The following is a 27,599-nucleotide window of genomic DNA, read 5'->3' on the forward strand; positions in this document are numbered from 1 at the left end:
CCAGAACAGAATTTGCGGCTCGAAATTCGGTTTCTTTCCGCCCGAAAACCGCCGATCAAGAACTGGCCGGTTCGAGTCTCGCTCACTCTCTTTTCCGCGGTCACGGGCCGTTTTCTAAGGTATCGATGCGACCACCAAATTTAATCAAAGTCGTGGGTCACTGAAAGCACACACTCAATATTAAAATTAGAAAAAAATATAAAACCCATTTTTTGTGGCTTCTAAAAAGCTGCAAATACGTTGATTGAAAAAAAAGTTCCACAGACAACCGGAAGCATTCTGTGCGTGCGTCGTTTCGCGTATCGTGGGACTCGCAGGGACGGCAATGGCAGCGGACGACGGGCGTGGGACCTCTATTTCAGAACTGTTGTTCGCGGTACCGGCGAATTTTGTCTGCCTTTAAAAGAGAAATTTGGGACTGGTCAAAAGAATTGGTATTCATCCCGCACGACACGCCCGACCGCCAAGCCGATTTGCACGAAGACGTCGCCGAGCCGTCGCTCCCTTCTTGTGGCTGAAGACATCGCTCGCGCAAACGTCAAGCGCGACTTGTCTACTTCGAGTGGAATATGCACGCGTACGATTTCTTTACTAGGTGAGAATGTCGCCAATGCGTGGTGCATCCCGACTTCGACCCGGGAGTGCTTTTGCTAGAGGAAAATCGGCAGGAAACTTTCCAACTTACAGTTTATCGGCTGAATTATTGCTAAGGAAAAAGATACCACGCTTTCATTATGCCCCAGTAGCTCAGTGGGAAAGACGTCCCCTTCACATCCGGTAGAGCCAAGTTCGATCGCCAGTGAAACTTTTTTTTTTTTTTTTTTTGTAAATATTTTCTGATGTTTACATTTCTTTTTTTTTTACAATTATTACTGAAGAAAAAAAAATAAGAAACAAATGTTGTGGACGACACGTCGCTGAATTAGATGGTATGGGATATCCTTTTTGACACCTGCGAACTCAATGTAATCACTTTCCACAAAATGCAAGGAGCATATAAATCAGGTAGCGTCCGCTTTCCGAGATGCCCGTAAATGGTCTACAGGAATTGCAGCCAGCCATTGGTCCCGATCCCGTTGATCTTTCGGAAACTCTGTCGCACAATGCCACTTCTGTTTCGGACGCGGGACATGTGAGCCAGCTCTTCACGCAACATCTTGGGTGTATTCTTTTCGGAGCCGATCAAAATTCACCACGGGCACTCACTACTCATCTCCAACTCCTCAATGTACAAAACAACTCATCTTGGAGTAGAGAACAACGAGCGGAACATACATAACTGCAAAAGAATCCCATGGCGAGCAGTTCCCATACGTCGCATAACGTCTGCTACCGAAAAGGAGAAAAAAAAAAAAAACACGGTCGGGTGTAGCCACGTGACTTCCGCCACTCACTCTCTTCTCTCCACTTCTCCGACCTCCGTCGGGTTTCGGTTTCGGTTTCGAGCAGTTGCGTCTTTTGGTTTTATAAAAAAAATACGCTACTCTGTTGCAAAATATTAATTGGGTAGTCCTCCGACACCATAATGAAGCCCCTGGCAAAAAATAAAAAAAAAATTTTGGGGGGTGTCAGTGTCCCTTTAAAGCTGTCTTGCCCAGAATGCTCGCAAGATCGTTTTAGGGCCGCCTCCAAACACGTGCTAGTAATGCCCCTTTTTACTAATTTTGAATGGGCAGACTCGTACGGCAGGACGCGTTTCTTATGGCGAATTCCACTGGTCAATTTGGGGCGCGCCGGGTCCACTTTCCTGGAGCGAGCCTATTTTCCTGGGCGATCGGGATCGAGATAGTCGTGTTCTGCAGGTCGCTTTGGATTAGCTCGCGCTCCAGATCTTGATCTAGATCCGAGAAAAGTCGCTCCGACGATTTCGGCGGATTCAACAGCAAACGAGCCGGGCCAGCCCTCGGCGCACACACGCGACTTCATTTCTCGCGGGGCACCTCACCTGACCTCGCCCAACTCGAATGGCCGCTTGCAAGGAATCCGCCCATGCCGGAGCTGTGGTCATGTTCCACTAGGGATCCGTAGACGGCCCGACCCCGTTCGAATCGTGTGCTCCATTCCGGATCTGGTCAACTGTTCCCGGCGCGCTCCAAAACGCCCAGTGGAATTCGCCATTAGATCTTGGCCTAACATATGTGGGCGTACGAGCCAAGATCTCAACTCTTTCCATCAACTTTTTTTCTGTATTAACATAATCTCAACTGGAAAATAATGATTTCTAGAAGCACAGAAGCTGTGACGCTGCGTAGGCCCAGTCCTTCCTTTTGTCAGATGCGGTGCTACGATCCCTTGTTTTAGTATGGCGTCAAAGAAAAAATATAGCGCGGTGTCTTTTTTTTTTTTTGTATTTGGGGGGACCAATGAAGTAACTCGCTGCTTGCCGTTCATCGACAGTTTGTAACTTGCCGTTCATCGCTTGCCGTTCATTGCTTGCCGTTCATCGCCAAATTTTAAATGCATTAGAGCATGGTAAGCAATGTTGAGAGGTACTGGTAGTGTCGGTGACATTCACAAACAGGACTGAGGAGATGTTATTTAGCAAATGAAGATAAATCGATTATCGCCTAGGCGTGTTCTCCAGGGGAAAAAAACAACAACAAGAGATCATGTTGACGCATGCCAAAAGCATAAAACATATGTTTCAGTCTATATTAGGTACGTGGTTACCTAAAATTCTTCGTGAAACATTTTTTAAATAAAAAAAAAGTCACAATACGCGCTTTTCTTTCGCCCTCGTTCACTCCGCATTCAAACTGGTAATCGATGTGCCAACTGTAACGAAAAAAAAAATGCTTGACGAGCTTATTGCGTAATGTTATAACTAGGGTTCCGGGTTTTCGGTATCTATTTTTCTTCGGATTGTTTTTTTTTATAGGTGTTTATTTTTCTCTTGGAATCGGTGCTTTTCGGTGTTTAATTTCAATACTGGAAATAAATCGGTGATTATCGGGGCTTGTGTTGCAAAGCGACTGCATAAATACTAAAAAAGCCACGGCACACCTCACATTACACACGTTTACTGTACATACACTAAACATTCTTTCTCACATCAAAGGTTCTTTCAGCAAAGCTGCTATTTTTTCTGCAGCTTGAATTTTGTGTTTTTCGGTTTTTACCGATTTAGAAAAAAACGCCTTGGGGGTTAATTATCGGTATTTATTCCTATATACCGAAAACACAAAACCCTAGTTATAACTACCGCGTTCTAATCTGTCAAAAATTTTCAGAGGAAAAGTTTTTTTTTTTTTTTTAAATTAGTATTATGCTTTATGATGACGCTGAACGTCTAAACTGCGATGCTTGTTGTTATAGTGGAAAGTCATAGATCCGAAATGATAGGGTCTTTTTTTTTTGCGCTTTGTTATTTTCTACAATTTTTTTTAGGTAGCTGGGATAAGTTGCTAGGCACGCTATTGGGATAATAAAAAATCGCGTTAATGCTTTAGAGCATGAATCTCAGTTGAGGACATGACCTATAGCACTACTAGTAAAATAATCACACGAGTGACTTGATATTTCGATAGTGCTGTATCGTTTCACTGCATTCTGTAGGGTTCTACTGCGATTCTCTAGTCCCCTGTCTACGAATGAACGGGGCACAGCAAGGGCAGAGCTCTCGACAGAAAGAATTTATTCTACACATATTCTTCTGGTGGACCTAGGGATAGGGAAATATCATCTAGGAAGCCTGGAAGGGATGCTCCGCTCCTGTATTCTACTTGCCGATCGTCCCTGCGGTGCTAGTTCACACCGAATCATGAGGACGTCGCCGTCGAGGGTTAGATCCTGGGCCTAAGTCCGGACCATGTCACCGGTCCGTCGCCAGACTCGACGTCGCGGTCGCCCACCACCGCGAACGTACAACCTGGCCCGTTTCTCGAACAAGCGTTCCTCCCATCTTCCGTCGCCCGTCTTCCCAGCTTCTTCGCTATTGTCCCCTCTGCCGGCGCGCGCCAGACCGGCGAAAACCTCTTTCTTTATCGTAGGCGGTCTCCCGCTGGAACTCGCCGTCCGGCTCTGTCGCGACGCGCGCATGCCCTCGGGCGCCGACGCTCTCCGGGAGAGAGGTCAGCAGATGCCTACCACCGCCGTCGCCAATGTCCTCCAGCTGGGTTCCGAGCGAGGCATTCAGGCATCAAAAGCGCCATCTTCCCCACGGAGGTGACCGACAACAGTCCCGAGGCGCCGGCGTGCCGTTGTCGACCAGATGGGGGCCAACGAGACGCTTCACAATCCCCCCATCAAGCCAAGGTACTAGAGTCCTGACGATCACCCTTGATGATCGCGGCGAGGATGTCAAACGAGGCAAGCCCACGGAGAATATTAATTCGCTGGGATGCATGACCATGTAGCGCACAGGTCAGAAGCAGGCCCAGAGCATCACTACTCACGACGCGCACGGGCACTTAGGCGCACAGAATGCACCGAAACTGAAAGTCCTTTTCACCCCAGTTTTCCAGCCAGGAAAATAAACACAAACAAATCCCGGCACTGAATATCTTCAGCGCGACAAAACCAAAGCTTCAGCTCTGGGCTTGCCAGAAGATACAGACACAGCTCTTCATTCTAAAATTATTAGGCGTACACTCATCTACGTTGTCTTCCAAATATTAAAAAAAAATATGCCCAAAAATAAAACTAATCATCAATTTAGAAAGCACGCAAGAACTTTAAATTGTTGACGAATTTTATACGACCGTTATAGTAGCGTTGTTCTAGTATACAAGAAACTCAAAAGCGCTCTACCAAAACTAAACACAATGTCCACTACCCTCACAGATACAAATCCCCTGTGACGAATGCACAAAACATCAAAAGAAGAGATAGCAGGCTGCATGTCAAAAGCGGCTACAAACACTGCACCGTTCGCAAAGTGCGATACACAATAGCCTTACAGGAGAAACCTGCCGCTGACAGTACCAATTAACATTACCCCACATTTACGCACACATTGTTCGCGACACTCATATCACAAAAGAAAAATTAGAACTACTCTATACGCAGCATGCTGTCATTGTGATGGATAACCACCACCTCGAGAGGCCCGCGTCCCGCGGTACCGACCGTTAAGACAAGTACAAGGGTTCACAGTTTTAATATACCGGATGATGCGCCAAGCAAGTTTCAGTAGACGCCCTTCTTACAAGGCTTTGTGCGCAGCGTCTGGCCGTGTAGTAGAGGTCACCTCGTCAACGTTGGGGGATAATCTCCAAAGAAGGGCGATGAGCGTGCAACGGGGTTACACACCGAAGCCTAGTAGAGTAACCGATGTGAGTCCTGCCCCTGTTCAAGCTCGGAAGTCGCTATCGGCGCATCGATGCACACCCGGAATTTCCCCCGGCCTAGCCACAACACCGCGTGACTGAGGCGTAACTCTCAAGGCCGGCCAGGCTTGAGCAATGAAGGAACCTCATCTAAGCGTCTCGCAACTCTTCGAGGTTTCATTCCAAGCAATGTATTCTTGGATGAACACAGCAGTGTAGGCACAAAGCTCGCCCCAGACCAAGATAACGCACCTCAAGACTCAAAAGTACTCTTGCGATTGGAAAGGCTGTCCAGATTCGAATAATGCAAACACCCTGCACACGCCTTTTATCTTCCGCGCAGCAAGCGCGACACCAAAGTATCATTGATCTAACCAGCCGCTGTCTTGGAAAGGGGCAAGTTAATTAACTATATTTTCTCTGCATAAACAGTTTCTGCAGAGTCGAAGTGTCTACTGCATTTAACGCTGGATTCCAACACCCGCTACTCGTTCATGCAAAAGCTACAGCTGCTTGTACAGCACCGGGCTGACCCAACGTACAACCGGCCACCGGCGGCCATTCCACTGCCATATTTATAGGCGCTCCCCGCTGACGTGAATTGCGTGTTTTCCCGGGATTTCCGCGCTGTTAAACAGGATAGAACTATAACAACTGGTCACAATTTAACAAGACCAAACGTCTCTCATTAAGCTTTTGGCTACACGGGAACAGCTCCCCCCTCTCAACCTAGTCAACTTTTCCTTCCAAGACATAACCCGTTATACCTCCGCGCGCTCTCGCGTCCCAGCGCTACTCTACCACGGCGGAGAACCGGTATCACGCCCAGTAACAACGCAGGGCACGTGCTTTAGCGACACTTCTCCAGCGAGCGGATAACAAATCGAGAGTAATCTCGGTTCGAAGCACTGACTCTGATATGGCGGTGTGAGGAACCGGAAAACAGTACCGCATTTAAGCGGGATCAACGTCACGACTCTACAGTCAGGAACAAACGGAACTTGGCATTATCGTCAACCTGGGCCCTGCGGAGCATTACACATAGCCACTGGTAAGGTAAGCACGGATAAGGTGGGCACGGAAACTCGGTGGCCCTTGATGTATCCACACCAGGCATCGCATATTTGGCAACCCTTGGGAGGGATTAGCCCCAAGGTGTCGCCTCTGGCCGCAAGCTACTACATCAAAGCGATCGCAACCGCAACAGCGCATATTGTACCCGACCGCTGTGGACGCATGGAACTCAAAACCGTGCCGACGGTTCAGGCAAGACCAGCTGGAAGCGAGCATGCAGTAAAGCTAGAAGGCTAGGCTGCCCCCAGACAAAATGCAGTTCGGGAGTAATTTCCCAATGCAGTTCAAGCAACCGCCGTCCGCAGTGGAAGTATTGACAAACTTCCGAAGCGAACCCTCTCTGCTGCGAGCCATCCAAAACAGTCAGTCCAAGGTATTGAAACGATACGGGAAAAAAGCCGTTGCGCGCGTCACATCGCCTCATAAGTGAGCTGGCATCTCACCTATCAGACATGGACGGTCGGAGGCGTACATTGGGCGACAGAACACATGACACTGCAAGCCTCAAAGGAGGCGGAAATTTCCCCGCAAACTGAAACCTGCGCAGCATGAAGAGGCAGGAAGATACACGTGCCTGTATCCGGCGGCACAGCTAAACAGAAGATTATCAACGCGCTCTTCGCCACAGCGGATGAACAAACTCCTGGTTAGCTGGGACAAACGATTGTCAGCAAAGACAGCATCTAGGTCCACGCATCCTCCTCAAGCAAACGACCATGTCGGATCTTCTGCGAAGAAAGCGGAACAAATAGTCCCGGAACAAATGGTCCCGGAACAAATGGACCCGAAACATATGGTCCCGATACAAATGATATGGAACTAATGGTCCTAAGTATAAACTAGGAAAAAATGGTCCAAGATAAATATCGCCAATGTGGCTTCTGCGTTTTCGGATTATTCCGATGAAATCCAATAACACTCGCCAAACTTCAAAGCTGCCGATTGCAAAAAAAAAAAAAATATATATATATATATATTGGCTTGCTTCGTATGTTTATACAACCTTGATGGTGGTAGGCTTCAACGGGTGATCGGTGTCTTAGTCGTAGATGAGAAATTTCGCCAGTGCTGTACAACCGCTAACCTGGGGTTTTAACGTGCATTACGCAGTATTACGGAGTTTTAGTAGACCGTGTTTCCCGCTCCGCTAGCCCTCCGCTACGAAGAAACCGCCACTGCGCCTGCGCGCAGATGGCCTTGGCTGTAGAGTTCCGGGTAGCGGAGGGGGTTAGCGGAGCGGGAAACACGGTCTACTAAAACTCGCTATTGATTAGGCAAACGCGTGGCGGTGCGACATTCATCCAGGTCGAAACGGGCGGGGGCGGTGGGGATCCAACCTTCCAGCGCTCCAACCTTCCAGCGCAAGCTTTCGCTCCACGCTTCGAGCTGAGACGTGTTAACCCACTCGGCCACTTGTTTTTTCTTTTTTTCTTTATTGCAGAGGCAAAGCATAAACAGTCAAAACGTTAAACATGGTCTACAACACTTTTTGTAGAGCACATTAAAAACCTCTCATCTTAATGAGAGGCTCACAAATGCCTAGGCAGTCGGGCTTCGGCTCACGGGTTGAAAGAACACTTTCCACTCGCGTAATGAGGCTGAAAACATAACATCTCACTTCTTTAGCATTGGGGTCGGCATGGCAGACCGCCATGCGCGACCTGTATATGCTAGACCAACCCAAGCAACATAATCAAATCAAAAGGAACGTCATTGTCGTTCGTTACGTTTAAGAAGCGAATGGCGGATGGGCTAATGCACAACTGTTTCTCCAGTGTGCGTTGGAGGACGTCCCAAACCCACTCGGCCACTTGCTCCTATTTTATTTTTTATTGCATGGTGGTTACAGCAACATTCAGACCACTTGCTCCCTTCCTGCCGGTTGCACGACCTCGACCTCTTTTTTTTTAAATTTTTCTAGGAAGCTCAGAAATGTTTTGTTCTACGGAAACCTAATTCACCCATGAAGGCATCGAGCTCTGCTCGTTATGTGTGCTACCGCCACGCGTCATGAGAAGATGGGAGTAATTCGAGCTTCATGGCTTCAACAGTGTGACTAGGGAGGGGGGGGGGGGGGGGGGCACTCACTTAATCGAATGACGTTGTAGCGTACGCCCCGGTTTCACCGAATGACACTTCAGCGAAAAGTCGGCCGCCGCGAAGCGGTGTTTACGGATGGGCCAAGTGGGTTAACAAAAATATAATAAATTAAATGAAATTTCTGTATTGAGCCTCGGCCGACTGTCGCCGCGAAGAAGTGCAGAGCGGGAAGGGGGGGGGGGGGGGGGGGGTAGCACTCGGTTTTGTTATTTGCTAAAACGTCGATTCGCTCAAATACTGCTGGTCGCTAAAACGCCACTCGCTCATGTGGTGCAGACCCGTAATGACTCCTATAATACTTTATAAGGTCACTAAATTAACAGTTAGGAGATAACGGTTGGATAGTATTAATTTCGAAAATATTTTGACGATTTTAAATAAAATTAAGTTCAATACCCGAGCACTTTCTTCGAAGTAAAGGGCCTCAAATGATTGACGAGATCCTTCATTTCACCAGGAAATCACTGATTGCATAACGGATGAAGTATATATTGCACTTACTTTCAAAACAATCTTATTACGGGACCATTTTTTTTTCTACCTCGGACTTGGGACCATCAGTTAATAACTTTATTTGCAAATGAATTGGAGGGACAGAAGGGAAAAATCCTCCAGTGGAGGCTTGACGAGCCTGAAGCCCCATACGGTGACAAGCGCAGCAGCACAAGAAGAAAAAAAAGAGAAGCGCGCACACGCACATAAATAAGACAGACAAAAAACTTCATCAGATTTATTATAAACACTACACAGTAGACACTGTTGTAGCCCTAAAAATAACCTTATACAGTTAAAACAAACAAGTAGATAATAGGTAACTTAGTTGGCATCGATGAAGAAGCACTAGCGCAAATAGAATGAACGCAGACCTTTAGTTGATATGGAGTCTATACAAATTTCGTTGCTGGCGAGGTAGTTGAGCAATTTAGGTATAGTGTAACGTAGAGTTTGTGTACCATAGTTTGTCTTACAGCCGATAGCCTTCCAGTATCCCATCTGTCGGGTTAAATAGACCTGACTGTTCGGCACTAACTCGGATAAGTCTGACAAGAAACGCGTATTTTTTTTTTGTTCTCGAGATTTAAGCTGATGCATCATCTAGAGTCATAGAGATTAAATATTTTTAGAATTCTGAACTTCCGAAACAAACACTTACTATGATAATCATAAGGCACATTACAAATATTTCTCAAGATTTGTTTTTGCAATAAATATAGTTTCTGCAAATTTGTGAACGTCATGTTACTTTAAACGAGGCTACAGTAATTTAAATGGGACTGAAACAGGGCATTATATATTAATAGTTTCACGTTAACGGGTAGGGAAGAACCCTGACGGTATGTTAGTCCTATAACCGGTGATAGTTTAGTGGCTAAGTGTTCAATGTGGTCATCCCATGACATTCGTTCTGAAAAGAATACACCAAGAGTTTTAAACGTGCTAACGATTTCTATTGGAAGGAGTTCAATACGATATCTCGCATTTTTATTACACTCTTGTTTTTTGGCCGAAAAGTTATGGCGTTTGTTTCTTCGGTATTAATGTTCAGACCATTATCTTGTGCCCAGGCGTACAATTTAGACAATGTTAAACTGGCGATATCAATTAGTTCATCGCTGCTTGTGCCGGAAAAAAATATGCTGCTGTCGTCAGCATATATTGCAAATTTTGTCGGTAGATTTATATTGACAATATCATTTATATTGATGTTAAGAAGAAATAGTTCAAGTACACTACCCTGTTGGACGCCAGACGTAACTGGTTTGATATCAGGTGAATATTTACCGATGGAAACATACTGATTACTATGGTGTAAATAGGACCTCAAAAGCGATAAAGGCAAACCACGAATACCGTATAAATCAAGTTTCCGAAGTAATATATTGTGATTTATGTAGTCAAATGCTTTTGTAAAGTAGATAAATACACCCGGAATCAGCATTCTTTCACCAAAGCTTTTCAGAATTAATTCTTTTTGCTCCAGCAGTGCTAACTCTGTTGATAATTTTTTTCTAAACCCAAACTATGAGGAGGTTAGCAAATTGTGTTTATCGGAAAACTGTACTAAACGAGTCTATATATATTTTTTTTCTTTTCCGGGACCACTTCATGCGCGACCAATAGTTCCGGGACCATTTGTTCCTACAACCCTACTGCGGCGTCACTACAACGAAAATCGCCTTCAGAAGGAGTTCGGAAGCAATGCTCCAATCCAATCGAAAACCGGCTAGGAATCGGATTGCTAGCCTGAACATAGATCGGGCCCCACGTTGGGGAGCCAGTTATGAGGTGTTCTACCCCGATTCCCCGAGCCCCTCACTCTAAAAAAAAGCCCGTGTACCTACTCTCCCTGTCATGGTTTTGTGGAAGGAAGAACGTGAAGGACGAAGTGACGGGTGCGAAAAAGGTGCGTGAATAGCACGAGCCGCGACGTTCGGCAACTGCTTCAAGGATCTGACCGGCTGTGTCCCGGTATCGACGAGCCTGTGACAATTTGGCGAGCCTGCCAGGATGGCGCGGCCCATTACATCCTAGTTCGTTTTCCGGGAGGTGAGAGAGGAGACGGAGATTTGAGACTGGTGCATTACTATGGAGCTCGATAGAATAATCGCGGCAGCTAAGGAATTGGGGTATACTGGGGACGAGTTAAAAAAATGGGTTGATGAGGAAAGAGCGCGTAGTAGAGCTGAGAGAGCTCAAGAGCGCGATAACGCTAGGGAGGACCGTGAGGCGGCTCAAAGAATGTTAGCGGCCGAAAGCGCTAAGTTGGATAAGGAACGAGAGGTCCTGCAGTTGAGGATTGCGGCTCGTGAAGGGCGAGGTGAAGGTGTCGCAAATTCGGAAAGCGGCCGCGGGGAAGGGTCAGGCCAAGGGAGTCACGGAAGTCCCCACAAACTGATTCCACAGTTCAATGAACGAAGGGACGATCTAGATGCCTATTTGCAGCGCTTTGAGCGTACCGCAACAGGGCTGGGTTGGCCAGTGGAGAAGTGGGCCACGACTTTAGGCTTATGTTTGACCGGAGAGGCGCTGACGGTGGTCGGCCGACTGACACCTGAAGATGCTCTAGACTACGCCAAGGTCAAGCTGGCGCTGTTCCAGCGATTTCGTTACACTAAAGAAGGATACCGCGAGAGGTTTCGCGACGCCAAACCCGAGGACGGCGAAACGATGGGACAATTTGCTGCTCGACTGGCAGGGTACTTTGATAGATGGCTCGAGATAGCGGGAGTTGAGAAAACGTTCGAATCACTGCGAGACATCATCCTAGTGGAACAATTTCTGTTGACATGCTCGAGCAAGCTGACGGTCTTCCTGAGAGAGCGCGACTGTCAGAGGTTGGATGACGTAGCAGCTAAAGCTGACCTCTTCTTGGAGGCCCAGGTGCAGCATAGCACGGGTAAGCAAAAGCGAGACGAGGCGACAAACAGGCAAGACGCTGGAAACGAAGATAAACACGCAAGGGGTGGTCTCCGAAAGAGTATCCGCTGCTTCCTTTGTGGGAAGATTGGGCACAAGGCAGAAAACTGCAGAAGTAACGGCCAAGCTATGAGGTCACTGACATGTTGGAATGGCGGCCGTAGTTGTCATAAGGCAGAGAACTGTAAGAGAAGGCAGAGCGAGAAACATCAGGCGTCGTGCTTGTACACGGTGCCAACAGATAATTGCGAAAGCGCCGATGATTCCTATGTCACCCTGGATAATGGTGACAAGATCCCGGTAGTGAATGCGGTCATGGGGAGAGCCCCGAAATTTCTGTCAGAGAACATGCCGGTAGTGGAAGGACGACTGGGAGAACACAAGATAACGGTGTTAAGGGACACCGGCTGCAACACCGTGGTTGTTCGCAAAGAACTAGTCCCTCAAGAGAACCTAACTGGAAAGTCGAGTCCAGTGTTTTTATTAGATCGAACAGTTCGGTACCTGCCGGAGGTGGTTATTGTGATACAAACGCCCTACTACACGGGAAAGGTAACGGCGAAGTGCGTCAGTAACCCCCTATACGACTTGATACTGGGAAACATACCGCAAATGCGGGAGGCTAATGACCCTGACCCAGAATGGGAAAAGAACAATGAAGACAATCTCGGCGACTGCCTAGACAAGCCGAAGGAGAGATACGAAACGTGTTCCAACGCCATCGGAGTCAACGTGGGCCGTCGCAGGTCAATGGAAGCAACCAAGAGCATCGACGAGCTCCCGGATGAAAAGCCAGCCGTAGCTGCGTCCGCGAGCGAGGGGAGAGAAGCTGGAAGTCCAATAAGAAAACTAGAACGCCCTCTCAAAGTCGCGCAGGTGTCAGTAACCGACACAACAGCCGAGGAACTCGGAAAGCAGCAGAAAGAGGACGCTACTTGTTGTATGGGTGACACAATAAGCGGGCAACAGCTAGCGCGCGCTCGTGCGTCTCGCGCCACTGTTCCGGGGCGCCATACCTATCTGAGCCAGCGCACCGTTTGCACCACCCGCTGCTATCCTGCCGCTCTCTCACGCCCGTGACTATGTGTCGTACTCCGGTAGTCCTGCAATAAAGATGTGCCAGCGAAGAACCCCATCGGCCTGTTACTCCAGATACCACACAGTGGCGACGAGGACACGGATTTCGCTGCTACAACGGGATGCAGAGACCGTCGGACGACTCAGCAACTGAGGGCCTTTCAACCGATGTTCCAGTATCTGGCATCTTGAATCAAGGACCAGAGGACCGGACGGCAGTCACGATGGCCTTATTCGGGCAAGTCGAACCTTTTGATGACACGAAGTGTGATTGGTTATCCTACGAGGAAAGGTTGCGAGCCTTTTTGAGAGCGAACGGGGTAGCGGACGCAAACCGAGTTGACGTGGTCATAAGCCTCATAGGAGCTGACACGTATAAGTTGCTCAAGACTCTAGTAGCGCCTGAGGACCCGGCATTGAAGAGTTTTGAAGATGTGCTGGCCGTTTTGCGAAACCACTTGTCGCCGAGGCCGTCGGTCATCGCAGAAAGGGCAACGTTCCATAAGAGAGAACAACAGGAAGGGGAATCGGTCGGAAAATATGTCGCCGAGCTCAAAAGAATGACACAGACGTGCAATTTTGGAAGCAACCTGGAAGAAACCCTCAGAGACAGATTCGTCAGCGGTCTGAGTCGTGTTGACATTCAGAGAGTTTTGTTTGCCGAAGATGAGAGCCTGACATTCAAGAAAGCTGTGGAAAAAGCGTTAACTATTGAAAGAGCCACCATGAATGTGCAGGCGTGTCATAATAAGGCGGACAACGACCAACTCGAACTGCAGAAACTGACGGCGGTGAAACCGAAAGCGGTAGTGGGGGCTCAGGACAAATGTTTCCGTTGTGGGTCCCCTAAGCACATTGCCTCGTCATGCCCGCACCGTAACGCTATTTGTTATCGCTGCAACCGTGAGGGTCACTTCCAACGTTTCTGTAAAGCATCACTGGCCAATACACCAGGCAGAGCAAAACAGTTCAGAAACTTCTCCGCTGAGGAAGAAAAGAGTGAAGCGATATACGGGCTTCAAGACAGAAACATGAATGCGCCGTTCTACTACACGCTCAAGGTCGGGAACGCTCCTCTTCAGATGGAACTAGACACCGGTGCTGCCGTGTCTATCATTTCGAAACGCCAGTTCCAATCGTTGTTTCCTCGCACAGAGCTGTCTCCGGCGTCACTAATACTGCGCACGTACACCGGCGAGCGTGTCAAGCCAAAAGGAGTGGCGACGGTGGACGTAGAGTACCGAGACTTCAAAGGAAAACTTCCGCTTCACGTACTGGGAGAAGATGGGCCACCTTTGATTGGCAGAGACTGGGTCTACAAACGCTGATCGCTAAACGCGGTCAGCGTTGATGTAAAAGCGTCTCTCCAAGACATCCTAATACGCTACCAGGATTTGTTCAAGGACGAGCTCGGATGCATGCGAGGGGAAGAGGCTCGGCTAAGCTTAAGGGAAGGTGCGAGTCCAAAGTTTCTGAAAGCTAGAAGTATGCCGTTCGCCCTGAAGCCAGCTGTAGAAGAAGAGCTAAAGAGACTGGAGGTGACAGGTGTCATTGAAGCGGTGGCCCATAGTGACTACGCTACACCAGTTGTCCCGGTTTTGAAGAAGGATGGGTCTGTACGCCTTTGCGGGGACTACAAAACAACGGTAAACCCTTGCCTGGACGTGGAGCAGTACCCGTTGCCAAGGTTGGAAGATATTCTAGCAACGGTAGCTGGGGCGACTGTTTTCTCGAAAATAGACTTAAGTCGTGCATACCAGCAAGTTCCGGTCCACCCTGAGTCACAACCCTATCTGACAATCAACACGCACAAGGGTCTCTTCCGCGTCAAGCGTTTGGCGTTTGGGATCGCTTCAGCTCCAGCACTGTTTCAAAAGATAATGGACAGCTTGCTGGCGGGAATTCAAGGAGTAACCTGCTATCTCGACGATATATTGGTAACAGGGAAGACCGCCGGGGATCACCTGAAGAATTTGGAGCAAGTCCTAAAGAAACTGAGTGACAAGGGCGTCCGAGTCAAGAAAGAAAAGTGTGAGTTCTTGAGGCAAGTTTGAAGTTCCTGGGGCACCAAGTCGGCGAGCAAGGGGTAGCTGTGTTGGCAGAAAATGTGCAAGCGATCCTCGATGCACCTCAACCGCAAGACTCAAAACAGTTACGGTCGTTTTTGGGAATGGTGACATTCTACGGAAAGTTCCTCCCAGACCTCTCGACCACAATAGCACCGCTGAACGAGCTACTAAGAAAAGATGTCGTCTGGACCTGGAGCAAGCGCTGTCAAGACGCTTTTAACATGGTGAAGAGGCTTCTGGTTGACGCACCTGTCCTGGCACACTACGACCCCAAGGCAGACCTTCAGGTGTCATGTGATGCCTCGGCATACGGTCTCGGAGCCGTCCTGTCCAGGGTGTACTCCAACGGCGACACACGGCCTATCGCGTTTGCGTCGAGAACCTTGACATCGAGTGAAAAGAACTACAGCCAACTAGAAAAGGAGGCACTGGCTATTGTGTTTGGCGTGAAGAAATTTCACATCTACTTGTTTGGACGATCCTTCGTGTTGGTCACTGATCACGAACCGTTGCAAACCATTCTGGGTCCAAAGACGGGAATTCCGAGCATTGCTGCCGCACGTCTGCAGAGATGGGCTATTACCCTTTCCGCCTATCAGTACCGATTGGTTTACCGACCGGGTCGACTCAACGTGGAGGCGGACTGCTTGTCACGACTTCCAGTTCCTGGCTTTCAGGATGAAGACTACGAGGATGACGTCGCGGCGTTTCTCAGTCTCCGCCTGCAGTCTTTTCCGGTAAGCAGCCAAGAGATCGCACAATTTACAGTAAAAGATAAAGAGCTCTGTCAAGTGGCAAGGTTCCTTGCCGGTGCGTGGCCCGCAAAAGTAGAAGATTGTCTGAAGCGTTACTCTGCAAGAAGAAGCGAGCTGACGTGGCACCAGAATTGCCTTTTGTGGGGAATGAGGGTTGTGATCCCGAAGGGACTGCGCGAACGCGTACTGGACGAGCTGCATGAAGGGCATCCTGGAATCGTAAGGATGAAAGAACTGGCACGCAGCTATGTATGGTGGCCGGAGGTCGATGCGGATATTGAATATCGCGTCAGGTCGTGTGATACCTGCCAACAGCAGCAGAGTCTTCCAGGTCCAGCCCCGCTGCATCCGTGGTCCTGGCCAACTCGTCCGTGGCAAAGGCTGCACTTGGATTTTGCGGGACCTTTCCAGGGCCGCCATTTTCTGGTGAGCGTCGACTCCCACTCCAAGTGGCCCGAGGTTTTTGTGATGAACAGCACATCGGCCGAAGCAACTATTGAAAAGCTGAGGGAGCTGTTTAGTCATTTCGGTCTGCCAGATGTTGTTGTCAGTTACAATGGCCCCCAATTTTGTTCCCAAGAATTTCAGATTTTCTTGCGAGAGAACGGTGTGAGGCACGTCAGGACCGCCCCTACCATCCATCAAGTAATGGGCTGGCTGAGCGTTTCATCCGCACCCTGAAGGAGGCTTTACGAAAAGAGATGCCGGGCCGGCCTCTGTCCCGTCGACTAGCAAGTTTCTTGTTAGCTTACAGAAACACACCGCACGCCACAACCCTTCAGAGTCCTGCGGAGTTGCTGCTTGGGCGGCGGCTCACTACCCGTCTCGACAGACTGCGACCCTCTGCAGAGGAAACTGTTCACCGCAAGCAGGACGTGCTACAGGTGAAGCACAGTGGCAAACACCGACACTTCGTGCCGGGTGATAAGGTGTACGTCAAGAACTTCCGGCCGGGTGAGAGGTGGTTGCACGGAGTCGTCATGGCTAGATCCGGACCGGTCTCCTACAGGCTTCGCGTGACCACACCGCGGGGGACCTTCGTGTGGCGGCGACACCAAGACCACCTGCGGTTGCGGGAGAGCTCTACCCCAGAGGAGGAGGAAGGTGGTTTGCTGATACCGAGTGTCCTGCCATCATCGCCAACCCCAGGGCAAGGGGGACTCGTGAACGAGCTGCCTCCAGTTGGGTCACCGGTGGTAGAGGGACAAGACATGGGATCAACTCCAGTCTCCGGTCGTTCCCCAGCCCAGCCGCAAGAAATTCAGCGCCGGTATCCCGAACGGCAACGGCGTGCGCCTAATAGGTTTTCGCCTTGAGAAGGAAGAGAAAAAGACGAGGACTTTGTGTTTTTCAGAACTGTAATTATTTTGTATTTAGTATGTCTGTACTTTGTACTTTCCAGAACTTCAATTATTCTCGTGTTTTGTTAAATTGTCATATCGTGTTACTTTGTGAGTATTGCACTGGAACGCCGTCGAATGGTATTACTGTGCTGAACTAAGTGTGGGGGAGTGTTGTATGGGTGACACAATAAGCGGGCAACAGCTAGCGCGCGCTCGTGCGTCTCGCGCCACTGTTCCGGGGCGCCATACCTATCTGAGCCAGCGCACCGTTTGCACCACCCGCTGCTATCCTGCCGCTCTCTCACGCCCGTGACTGTGTCGTACTCCGGTAGTCCTGCAATAAAGATGTGCCAGCGAAGAACCCCATCGGCCTGTTACTCCAGATACCACACTACTCTTACGAAGTGTTTCAACGAGGTAGGGAAGACAACGAAGAAACATAATTCCAGGACAAGGATTCAGTTTCTGCTGAAGAACGACCTGCTATACAGGAGCGTCGTATACTCATCCGGCAGAAGATCAGAACAACTGGTTCTCCCAAAAAGGTTCAGGGCCGCTGCTGTAACTATGGCACATGACAGCGTTATGTCCGGACACCAGGGGGCGAAGAACACCCTCAATCTGGTGGCGGAAGAATTCTTTTGGCCATGTATGCAAAGCGAAATCAAAAGGTACATTCGTTCGTGTGACGTGTGCCAACGCACCGTACCCAAAGGCAAGGTGGGCAAGGCCCCCTTAGGAAGCATGCCAATCATCGATACACCTTTTCAAAGAGTCGCGATAGATATCATCGGTCCTATAGTGCCTATCGCAAGCTCGGGGAACAGGTATATTTTTACAATGGTTGACATGGCCACGAGGTATCCTGACGCAGTAGCATTGAAGAGCATTGGGTCCCAGCAGGTAGCCGAGGCGTTGGTTCAGATGTTCACGCGGTATGGAGTACCGGCAGAGATCCTTAGCGATCGCGGCACCAACTTTACCTCTGAGCTAATGGGAGAGGTGAGCCGGCTTCTATCGATGAAGCAACTCTTAACCACTCCCTATCATCCCATCAGCAACGGCCTGGTCGAGAGGTTTAATGGCACCATCAAGCAGATGCTAAGGAGGATGTGCAAAGAAAGACCAAAGGATTGGGATAGATATCTCCCAGCTTTGCTTTTCGCCTACAGAGAGGTGCCCCAGGCTAGCCTCAGGTTCTCGCCATTTGAACTGCTATACGGGAGAAGAGTACGAGGACCACTGGCCATCCTCAAGGAGTTGTGGTCGAACGAAGCCCTGAAGGAAGACATGAAGACGGCATATGGATACATCTTGGAACTAAGGGAAAAACTAGAGGAAACGTGCAAGCTGGCGCACGTATGCCTGCATGAAGCAAGGGAGAAGTATAAGAAATACTATGACAGGAAGAGCTGCAACCGAAATATGAAGCAAGGAGACCTGGCGCTCATTCTGCTCCCCACCGATCTGAACAAGATGATCATGCAATGGAAAGGTCCCTTCCCCGTAGTCGCAAGAAAGAATGATGTGGATTACGAGTTAGACGTAGGAGGCAAGAAAAAGGTGTTTCACATCAATATGCTTAAAAGATATGAAGAAAGAGAAGGAAGTCAACAAGGTAGACAACATTGCGGTATGGTAATGGATTCTCAAGAGAAAGATGAAGTCGCAAGCGAGCTAAGTTTTGAAGATACAGAGGAAATTCCTACGCCAAGCTGGACGAGGCAGCAAGGATGGGAAGACGTCAACATAAACGAACACTTGGAATCCCAAAAGCGTGATGAGGTACGAGAGCTGATTGAGGACTTCAAAGATATATTTTCGAACCTTCCAGGCAGGACGAGTCTGCTGACCTGTGACCTTCAACTGACTACGTCCCGACCAATACATGTGAAGCAGTACCCACTGCCGCTGTCGGTTCAGGAAACAGTCGAGCAAGAAATCGACGAGATGTTAGAGCTGGACGTGATTGAGAGATGTAACTCATCATACAACGCGCCAGTGGTAATGGTAAAGAAAAAAGACGGGTCAAACAGGTTTTGCATTGACTACAGGAGGCTCAATGACGTGACCAAGCCCGATGCGGAACCAATAGCACGGATCGACGTCACGTTTGCTAAGGCGGGACAGAAGCGCTTCTTCTCGAAGCTTGATGTAGCAAAAGGGTACTGGCAGATACCTATGAAAGAAGAGGCCAAGGAAAAGACTGCCTTCTCTTCGACGAGTGGGCTTTACCAATTCAAGGTCATGCCCTTTGGTTTAAGAACGGCTTCTGCGACATTCACGAAACTGATGCGAAAATTGTTAGACGGCATCCCAGATGCACACCACTACATCGACGACATCCTGATCGCCACAAGCTCGTGGAGAGAGCACGTTGATACGCTTCGCTGCATTTTTAGGCGCCTGCGCGAGGCTAATATTACCGTAAAGCCAAAGAAATGTGAAGTGGGCTTTAAGGAGATCAGCTTTCTGGGACACGAGATCGGAATGGGAAGGATATCACCGGACCCTAAGATCATTGAACGGATTCAAGACGTACCAAGACCGCGAACGAAGCGACAAGTAAGATCGTTCCTTGGACTCACGGGGTTCTACCGCGAGTTCGTAGAGGACTATGCGGGTCTTGCCGCGCCGTTAGTAGACCTCACCAGAAAAGGAGTCCGCAATGAGGTTGAATGGGGGCCGGAGCAAGAGGAGGCCTTTAATGAACTAAAGACCAGGCTGGGACGTCCTCCCATCTTGCTGGCGCCAGACCCCGAGAAAGAGTTCGTGCTAAGGACAGACGCGTCTGACGCGAGTCTGGGTGCAGTGATGCTTCAAGAAAAGGATGGAATGCTACATCCCGTGGCGTACGCCAGTAGAAAGCTCAGCACCGCAGAAAGGAACTACGCAACGATAGAAAAGGAATGTCTGGCATTGGTATGGGCCGTTGCCAGATTTAGGTTGCTTCTGTACGGCAGAACTTTTCGAGTTCAGACCGACCACCAACCACTGGAATTCCTAAACAAAGCTAAGCATACAAACAGGCGAGTGATGAGGTGGAGTATGGCTTTGCAAGATCATAGCTTTCACGTGGAATACATAAAGGGCAGGAATAACGTGGGAGCAGACTTTCTTAGCCGCATTTAGGCGTTTATTTTTCTTTTAACCTAAGATTTTTTGTTAGGGATAACTAGTCGAGACCCCGAAGAGGATGGGTTCCCTCAATGTATATATATCTTTTTGTGTTGTATGTGTGCCAACGTCTTTTGTCAGACTTAAGACGGGGCCTTTGCATATGTGTGTGGCTACAGTGAGTTCTCACAAAAGAAATCCTCGATTCGAATGTGGATGAAGAGGGCCCTCCGGCCAAGTGTGGTGCGGTGCAACCGGACGTCGTTTTAAGGTCATCGAGAAGGTCGTGTCGTGTAGGAGAATTGTGGGGGTGGCTTGTGCTCGGTGACGTCAAGATGGAGTTCTCGGAAGTACCAGGCATCAAGAAAGAAAAGTTTATCTTATAAACTTCTTGAAGTTGGGGGGTGTCATGGATTTGTGGAAGGAAGAACGTGAATGACGAAGTGACGGGTGCGAAAAAGGTGCGTGAAGAGCACGAGCCGCGACGTTCGGCAGCTGCTTCAAGGATCTGACCGGCTGTGTCCCGGTATCGACGAGCCTGTGACACTCCCGCACAGCACTGGGAGAGCCAATAACCGGAACATACAGAGGAAGCTCTGCGAGTGACGATGCCGAAACATGTTTTTGTCCAAAAAACGCAGTCCAAGTTGTGACATTAAGCAATGCAAAACATCACGCCTTGCATTGCTTATCATCACAACTCCGACGGCACTTTTTAATCTTAACATATGTTTCGGCATCGTCATTTGCTGAGCTGCCTCCGAAAGGTGCGGTGATTGGCTCTCTGAGTGCTTTGCGGGAGAGTAAGCACACGGGCTTTTTTTAGAGTGCTGTATCCGGATGAACGTTACACAGCAACGCATAACTCTTTGCAGAAAGGGTTTATCCCACTCACATTCTGCTGGGGATCTCGGGATCGAGAAAGGATACCGAGGGAGCCTGAGAGGGGCGCGCCGCCACCGCATGCTGCGTGCCGATCGCCAAACCGCGCTTGTCCACACCGCATCATGGGCACGTCGCAGTCGAGGGTTCGATCCGAGGTGTAGGTTCGGACCACGTAACCGGGCCGTCGCCCGACTCGACATCGCGGCTGCCACCATCGCGATTGTCGGTCATGGCCCGTTTCTCGCACAAGCGTCCCTCCCCTCTTGCGTCGTCCGTCTTCCCAGTTTCTTCATATTGTCCTTGTCACCGCTGCACGCCGGACCGGCGGGAGCCTCTGTCCCTATCGTGGGCGGTCTCCCTCAAGAGCTCGCCGCTCGGCTCTGCCGCGGCACGTGCAGGCCCTCGGGCGCCGACGCACTCCCGGTGTGAAGTCCGCAGATGTCCACCACCGACGTCGCCAATGTCCTCCAGATGGGTTCCGAGCGAGGCACTCAGGCATCAAAGGCCCCGTCTTCGCCACGGCGGCGACCTACAAGAGTCCCCAGGGACCGTTGTCCGGTTATCGACAAGAAGGGGGCCGACGACACCCCACAATCGGAAGCGATGCTGCGGAACGAAGAGCTGTGTCTCGGAAACGGGCAGGTTGAGAAACAAAACTTCCGAATGTGAGCAGATCTCTCTTAAAATTTCTCCTACGCTTTCTTTTTTTTCTAGCAGAGCGTCACAATAAGATTTACCAAATACCTCTTTTTTAATTTTTATATTCACTAACAGTTTAAGAAATTCACAGCTTAAGGCTTATTATGAGCACTTTTCTTGATTCGCGATTAATTTCCCGTAATTCCTATTGGTTAATTCCGGAATTTCATGGGCGGCGGAGTGATAATAAGATGCTTGGGCCTGGCCGCGCCCTACGAATTTTGTTTCAATCTATCAGACACAATAATTAATAGAGCGAGCAAAAATGAAATAATTTGATATTAATTATCTTAAGGCAGAGCTGCGCATTTTAAATACGATCAACAGAATACTGCAATACATTATACACCTTTGCAAGAGGGACCCAGGTTTAACCCCTCGAACCGCGCGCCAAAGTAAGGCGGACCTAGTCTCCAACCGGACATTTGCTGCTTGCCGTACAATGTTGCCAAGTGTCTCTTTCTGCAGCATAATTCACTGATCACCGAAAGAGATTAAACAATCATCTCTTAAAACGTATAGGTGCTGTTTTTGACCGCGAAAGAGCACAGACAATCAAATAAAGCACTCGAAGTTGAAACAAATTCAAATAATTAAAAATAAACACATTTAAAGTACCAAAGCGACATGTCAGAATGCGCCGGAAGCTCCTTCACACCCTAATTACAGCCCGTCAGTTTCCCTCCGAAGTGGCAGAGTCCTCTACTACCAAGGTGCACGTGGGGAACAGTGCCACACCACTTATCCGCAAGAAGCACAACAGAAGCTTCGCACACAAATAACTCATCTTCATCCGAGCAAGCCCAGTAATCTATTGCCGGTTCCTGCCCTCGTGCCTCTGTGGCCGCTTCAAAGTCTTTCTGTTCCACATGGCCGCACGTCATGGAACTCATAGTGACAACTGATTTCCTGGTTGGTCTACATAAAGCATCCCAATGACGTGGCCCACAGCACACCCCAACATGGCGGATACGTTGCGCGGTGTCAGCATCGCTCAAAATGGCAGCGCAGATGGGACTTTCTTGCAAACTAGTATCTAGAGGTTCTTTTCTTCTCAGCTCTTAACCTGCCGCTTTCTCTTGGTTCCACCTTTCATAAATCTTTCGATCATTCCTTTATGTGGCAAATTTAACCTTCTTGACATAAAAAATCAACTTATCCCTTTTGGTGGAGACCGCAGTCCCCTCTTCATTATTTGCATATTTATCATAAACTAGTTCTACCTCGAACTTCTTAATTCTTCTTACTGTGGTTTCTTACTTTCTTTTCGTCCTAATGATCAACAACCCTTGTTCCCCAGATCTCCCGTCTCGTGATAAAAAAAGACCAAGTTTAGGTTTAACGTAGCACTCACGTCAGATCGTCGCAATAAATTCCCGCCAAAGATTCCGAGTACTATAAGGAGCGAACATTGACGTTAGCTTCGCGAACCTCACAATAACTTCCGTCGAATCTAAGTGAATAGTAATACGACAAACTAGCTCCTATTCTTAACTTCCCAACTAATTTAGGTTCTCTTTGGCCCTCGCAGACTACAGCGAAGCTCCCCCGGCGTTTTGCTCCTGCGGGGTCGAGGCCCCGACCCTGCCCCGCCAACAGAGGAAGGATCAGGCGGGCCCCCGTAAGATCCGGTTCAATAATTAATGCTATAATTTACAATCCCCTTTGGCCCTTATCTAGTCTGCGGAACAGCGTGCTCCTTTTAAATATTTACTCGATTAGCGGGGAACGACCAACGACGCAGTAGATGCTTCGCTTTATTTCTATCTCGTCTTCTGGAGAGCGGGAGATAGCGGGGTTTGCCCGATTCGAAGCTGATCACGACGGCGGTTCGCCATGCAGTAGGCCAATGAAAAAGAGTTAATAGGATACGTAACCGGAAAAGATTAAGTATTTTTTATTATTATTATTGCGCGTAACAGGATTCCGTTATGCTGCATTACCGACGGAAGAAGTTAATCCGGGCTCCATTTTGTTTTTCCGTTGTGTTCACATCGGACTTGCCGCATTGATCTGATTAACTCTACAGTAAATCTCCCTCCAGTAATAACCTATCTATAAAGACTTGTAATATTGCGTATACGGCTTGCAAGTTCGTCTGCTTCTTGGGAACCTCGTACTTTTGTTTAACCCTCAAACGTGCCGACGTTCTTATGCTTACCCCCGACCTCTACCAATGACGGTTCGCGCCTGACGGCCTCATCATCGCGCGCTCCCTGCGTCTTCTTCATGATGCCCTTTGGATTGCGAGCTCCTCGTTGCATCCTGATGTGCAAAAGACGTATTTGAAACACTTGCTCGACGTATAGGAGCAGATGCCAACGCTGTGTGATTGTGTTAGCGTCGCGTGCTCTCCACTGCGAACGCACGTCGTCGTCATTCGCCAATTAAGCGCGCAGTTTGGGGCTCCACGCACGATCGGCGTAAAACATAGAAGGCTATTGAGAACACACAGTGCTTGCGTCTGCACTCATACGCATACTAGAAAAAAAAAAAAACTTATTATATCCGCCGTTGAAAAAATTGTCAATCTTACAGCGAATGATGCATAAGTGTACCGTATTTTCCGGGCTATAGTCCGCGGACTATACATGTTTAAAAGTTGAAATTTCTGGCTGTGCGGACTATCTACGCGTGCGGACTATACAGGAATTATGTTTTTCAATATCGTTGATTATGACGAGACGGGACGGAATTTGTGAATAAAAGAGTATGTTATTGATAATTTATGTATATTATAGGCTTTTTTGTGAGCTAAGGAAACATACATAGGTCAAGGTGTGCCGCGTATGAGCAGAATTTCGTGTCGACTAAGCACCAGGTGCGGCTATGTACTAGGTGCGGACTATGCAGCGGGTGCGGACTATCTAAGCAAAAACTTTCATTTTTGACCCCAAATTCGCCTCTGCGGACTATAAACCGGGTGCGGACTATAGTCCGGGAAATACGGTACTTAAAAGTTGAGCAATTAAATTGTGTTGTCATTGTAGCTGCTGGTTACTTATTGGCGTGGGATTTCCTATAAAAAATTGCTTCATGAGTGATAATGTAACCTTCCGTCAAAAACTACGTTAATGAATGGATGTAGGTTTTGTGAACAATAGTTCCAGCCCAGAGTATTGTGCAAGGGAGCCCTAGTTAGAGGACTCTTCTAACAAAAATAAAAGGGCACGCTATTCATCCATACCTATTCACCAATTCTTCGCTTTGATGGGGCAGAAGCCTTTGGCGGTATGGCAGGTGAGTCCAAAAAAATGATATACAAAAAGAAATGAGCGCGATCACTGTGCACATCACGCCACGTGTGAAAAAGTTCACTGAGTTACGTAATACCTCCTCTGGAGTTAGGAGTTTAGGAGATGCGATTGTGGAACACTCTTTATCTCTAACTTTAGTCAAAGTGTCTCGAAGCCAAAAACACTTGCGTTGTTGTCGCCTTACATTTTCAGCAGAATTGTTTGTTGTTGTGGCTTGCCTAAGAAGTTTTTGTAAGGAGTAATTATCTAATGTTTGGTGTTTGCGTCAGAAAAGATGACACCTGAATACATTACCGCGCAACGAAGAACAAAATAATGGCAAAAGGGAAAGGTAAAAAAAGAAGTCTGAAGAATGTGGGGAGAGCTATGCTGGCATCGGGGCTCGAAAAAAAATAATAAAATACTTCCCAATATAAAAACAAAACGCCGGGAATTCTTGCGTGTTAGTGTCACAGATGTCAAGAACACAGGTCTTCGAGGCTTTTGTAGTCCAAAAGAATTCTTTCTTTTTTATCTTGCACAACACCGCCTCATAAATTAGCCAAGAACGAAAGCATTCCAGCCGTGAATTGTGCAGCAATATTTTATGAGGGAATTTCGCTGTACGTTTCCTTTTACGTGTCGTATGCTGAGCAGCAATTATCTCTTTGGAAGACATTGAAATTGTTTTTTGTTTTTTAATCCTTATTTAATGATGTGCACTAAATAACATCGGTAAATTGTATGTTAAAAAATTCTTGAAACGTGAGCATGGAAACACTTGTAACATAAAAGCGACTCATGGAACCCTTTTGATATCCGTACGGGTTATTGCCTGGTTTCCACTTTCGGGTTTCGGGTCGACAACAGTCCACGAAGAGAACGCTTTCACGTTTTCGTAGCGTGAACTACACTGGCCGAGGTTAAGCAGTTTCGCGCGGCTCCCAAAAAGCCATGCTGCGCATGCGCGAGACGCAGTGACGTCACACGGCGCACAGCTAGCCCGCCGGAGCCGCCGCCGCCGCGCGCGCCTCGCCGGTCTGCGCATTCCAGAAGAGTGACGTCATAGCGGCGGCCGACACACTGGCGCCGCCCCGTGCCCAGGTGTGCGCCTCCGTTGCGCAGTAGCCAAGTCTGACGCTATACCGGGGCCGCTTGATAGCGCATCTCGTTTTGTGAGCATAAGCTTACGCTACGTATATCCTGCCATAGACGAGCTAAGCCACCGCATTTTTTTTTTCAAGAGCCTGTGCTGAACCGCATGAATCATCGTCACGGCACGTTTCTGCTCCGTCAAAGTTCGTCCTACCTACAGATTAATTGTTCTACGGACTTCGAACACATCGTCGGCCTACCATCATCGTCGACAACCATAACGACAACGCTACCATCACCCGACGCCGAGATATGCGCCTGGTAACACCTTGTTGGTTCGGGTGAGCCAAGAAACACCTGCAACAAAGAACGACCCATGAAACATTCTTCTTATAAAATTTAAAAGCGCTAACAAAGACGAGGACAAAAAGGAAGGTGAACAGGACGAGCGCTTACTCTCAACTGAACATTTATTTAAAAACAGCTAAAGCAAACAACTTCCGACAAAAATACACTAAATCACTCAGTGGCGTCAGTCATCACCACGTGTCAATAAAATCACTCTCTTTTTTTTTTTTCATGAACCAACTCGCCCGCTTCGCCAGTTTAGTAACCTTCTTCTTGCTTATACAGGTTAGTTCAACCCTCTAATACATGCTAAACAAATTATCAACATTGCCCTACTGAAAAAAAAAAAAAACATTTGGCGCCCATATGAAGCTAAACGGGTTCGTAACGGTAACAGTTTAGCCATACCGGTCACCAGTTTGTCAAAGGTGTCGATCGTATGCCTCAAAGGGGTCCCCCGTATGAGCCGTAACGGTCACCTATTTGGTCAAACACGTCACTCTTTTGGCAAACCAGTCACTCTTCTGAGCCAATAAGCCACTCGTTTGGGCAAAGTTGTCGCACGTTTGCTCAAACTGGTGATCATGTTGCACAAGCGGGTGACGGGTGACCGTCAAACTGTACCGGATTTTCAAACGGCTATCGGAGCCCGTTTGACACTGAGCGTACAGGTCGGCGGCATGGGTACGCCTGTTCCAGCCGTGGCAGCCTATGTTTCCGGAAAGCCGGGAGCGCCGGTTCATCGATTTCAAATCGTCCGCGCAATGGAAGTATATATATTTATATTTTAATTGCGCTGATTTTCGCTTTAACTGCAACTGCAATGATCATTTTTTTTTACTTAAACGCGTGACGTTGGCGAGCCGATATTTTTGACAAAACTTAAGAACTTCGGCGTTTTTGTTGGCTCAATTTACTTGTTCAGCTTGAATCTCTCTCGCAGAAGACGCGATCGCGTGAAAGAATATACTTCTAGACTCCGTTTTACCTCACCCGTGAGCAAGGGGCCCAACTGGTCCCGAAACGTCGGGTAAATGTCTATGAAATGTTTGGTTAGAGTTCCTATTTTTTGCCTCAATTCAAGACGCAGCGAAGGTAGCACCCGAACACGCGGCTG

At 48.4% G+C, this 27,599-nt stretch overlaps 1 protein-coding gene across 1 annotated transcript; it reads left to right on the forward strand.

Moving 5' to 3' along the window:
* Positions 1-16,455: 16,455 nt before the first annotated feature.
* On the forward strand, positions 16,456-17,335 carry LOC115308970. The gene has a single exon (XM_029967088.4). The coding sequence runs from the start codon at positions 16,461-16,463 to the stop codon at positions 17,073-17,075; it is 615 nt and encodes a 204-aa protein (XP_029822948.2). The 5' UTR covers positions 16,456-16,460; the 3' UTR covers positions 17,076-17,335.
* The last annotated feature ends 10,264 nt before the right edge of the window (positions 17,336-27,599 follow it).

Source organism: Ixodes scapularis, unplaced genomic scaffold, assembly GCF_016920785.2.
Source record: "Ixodes scapularis isolate PalLabHiFi unplaced genomic scaffold, ASM1692078v2 ptg000800l_1__unscaffolded, whole genome shotgun sequence".
NCBI classification, from domain to species: Eukaryota; Metazoa; Arthropoda; class Arachnida; order Ixodida; family Ixodidae; genus Ixodes; species Ixodes scapularis.

Excerpts from the sequence above, each read along its gene's own strand:
- LOC115308970 (XM_029967088.4), top strand. The coding sequence starts at position 16,461 with ATGCCGGGCCGGCCTCTGTCCCGTCGACTAGCAAGTTTCTTGTTAGCT.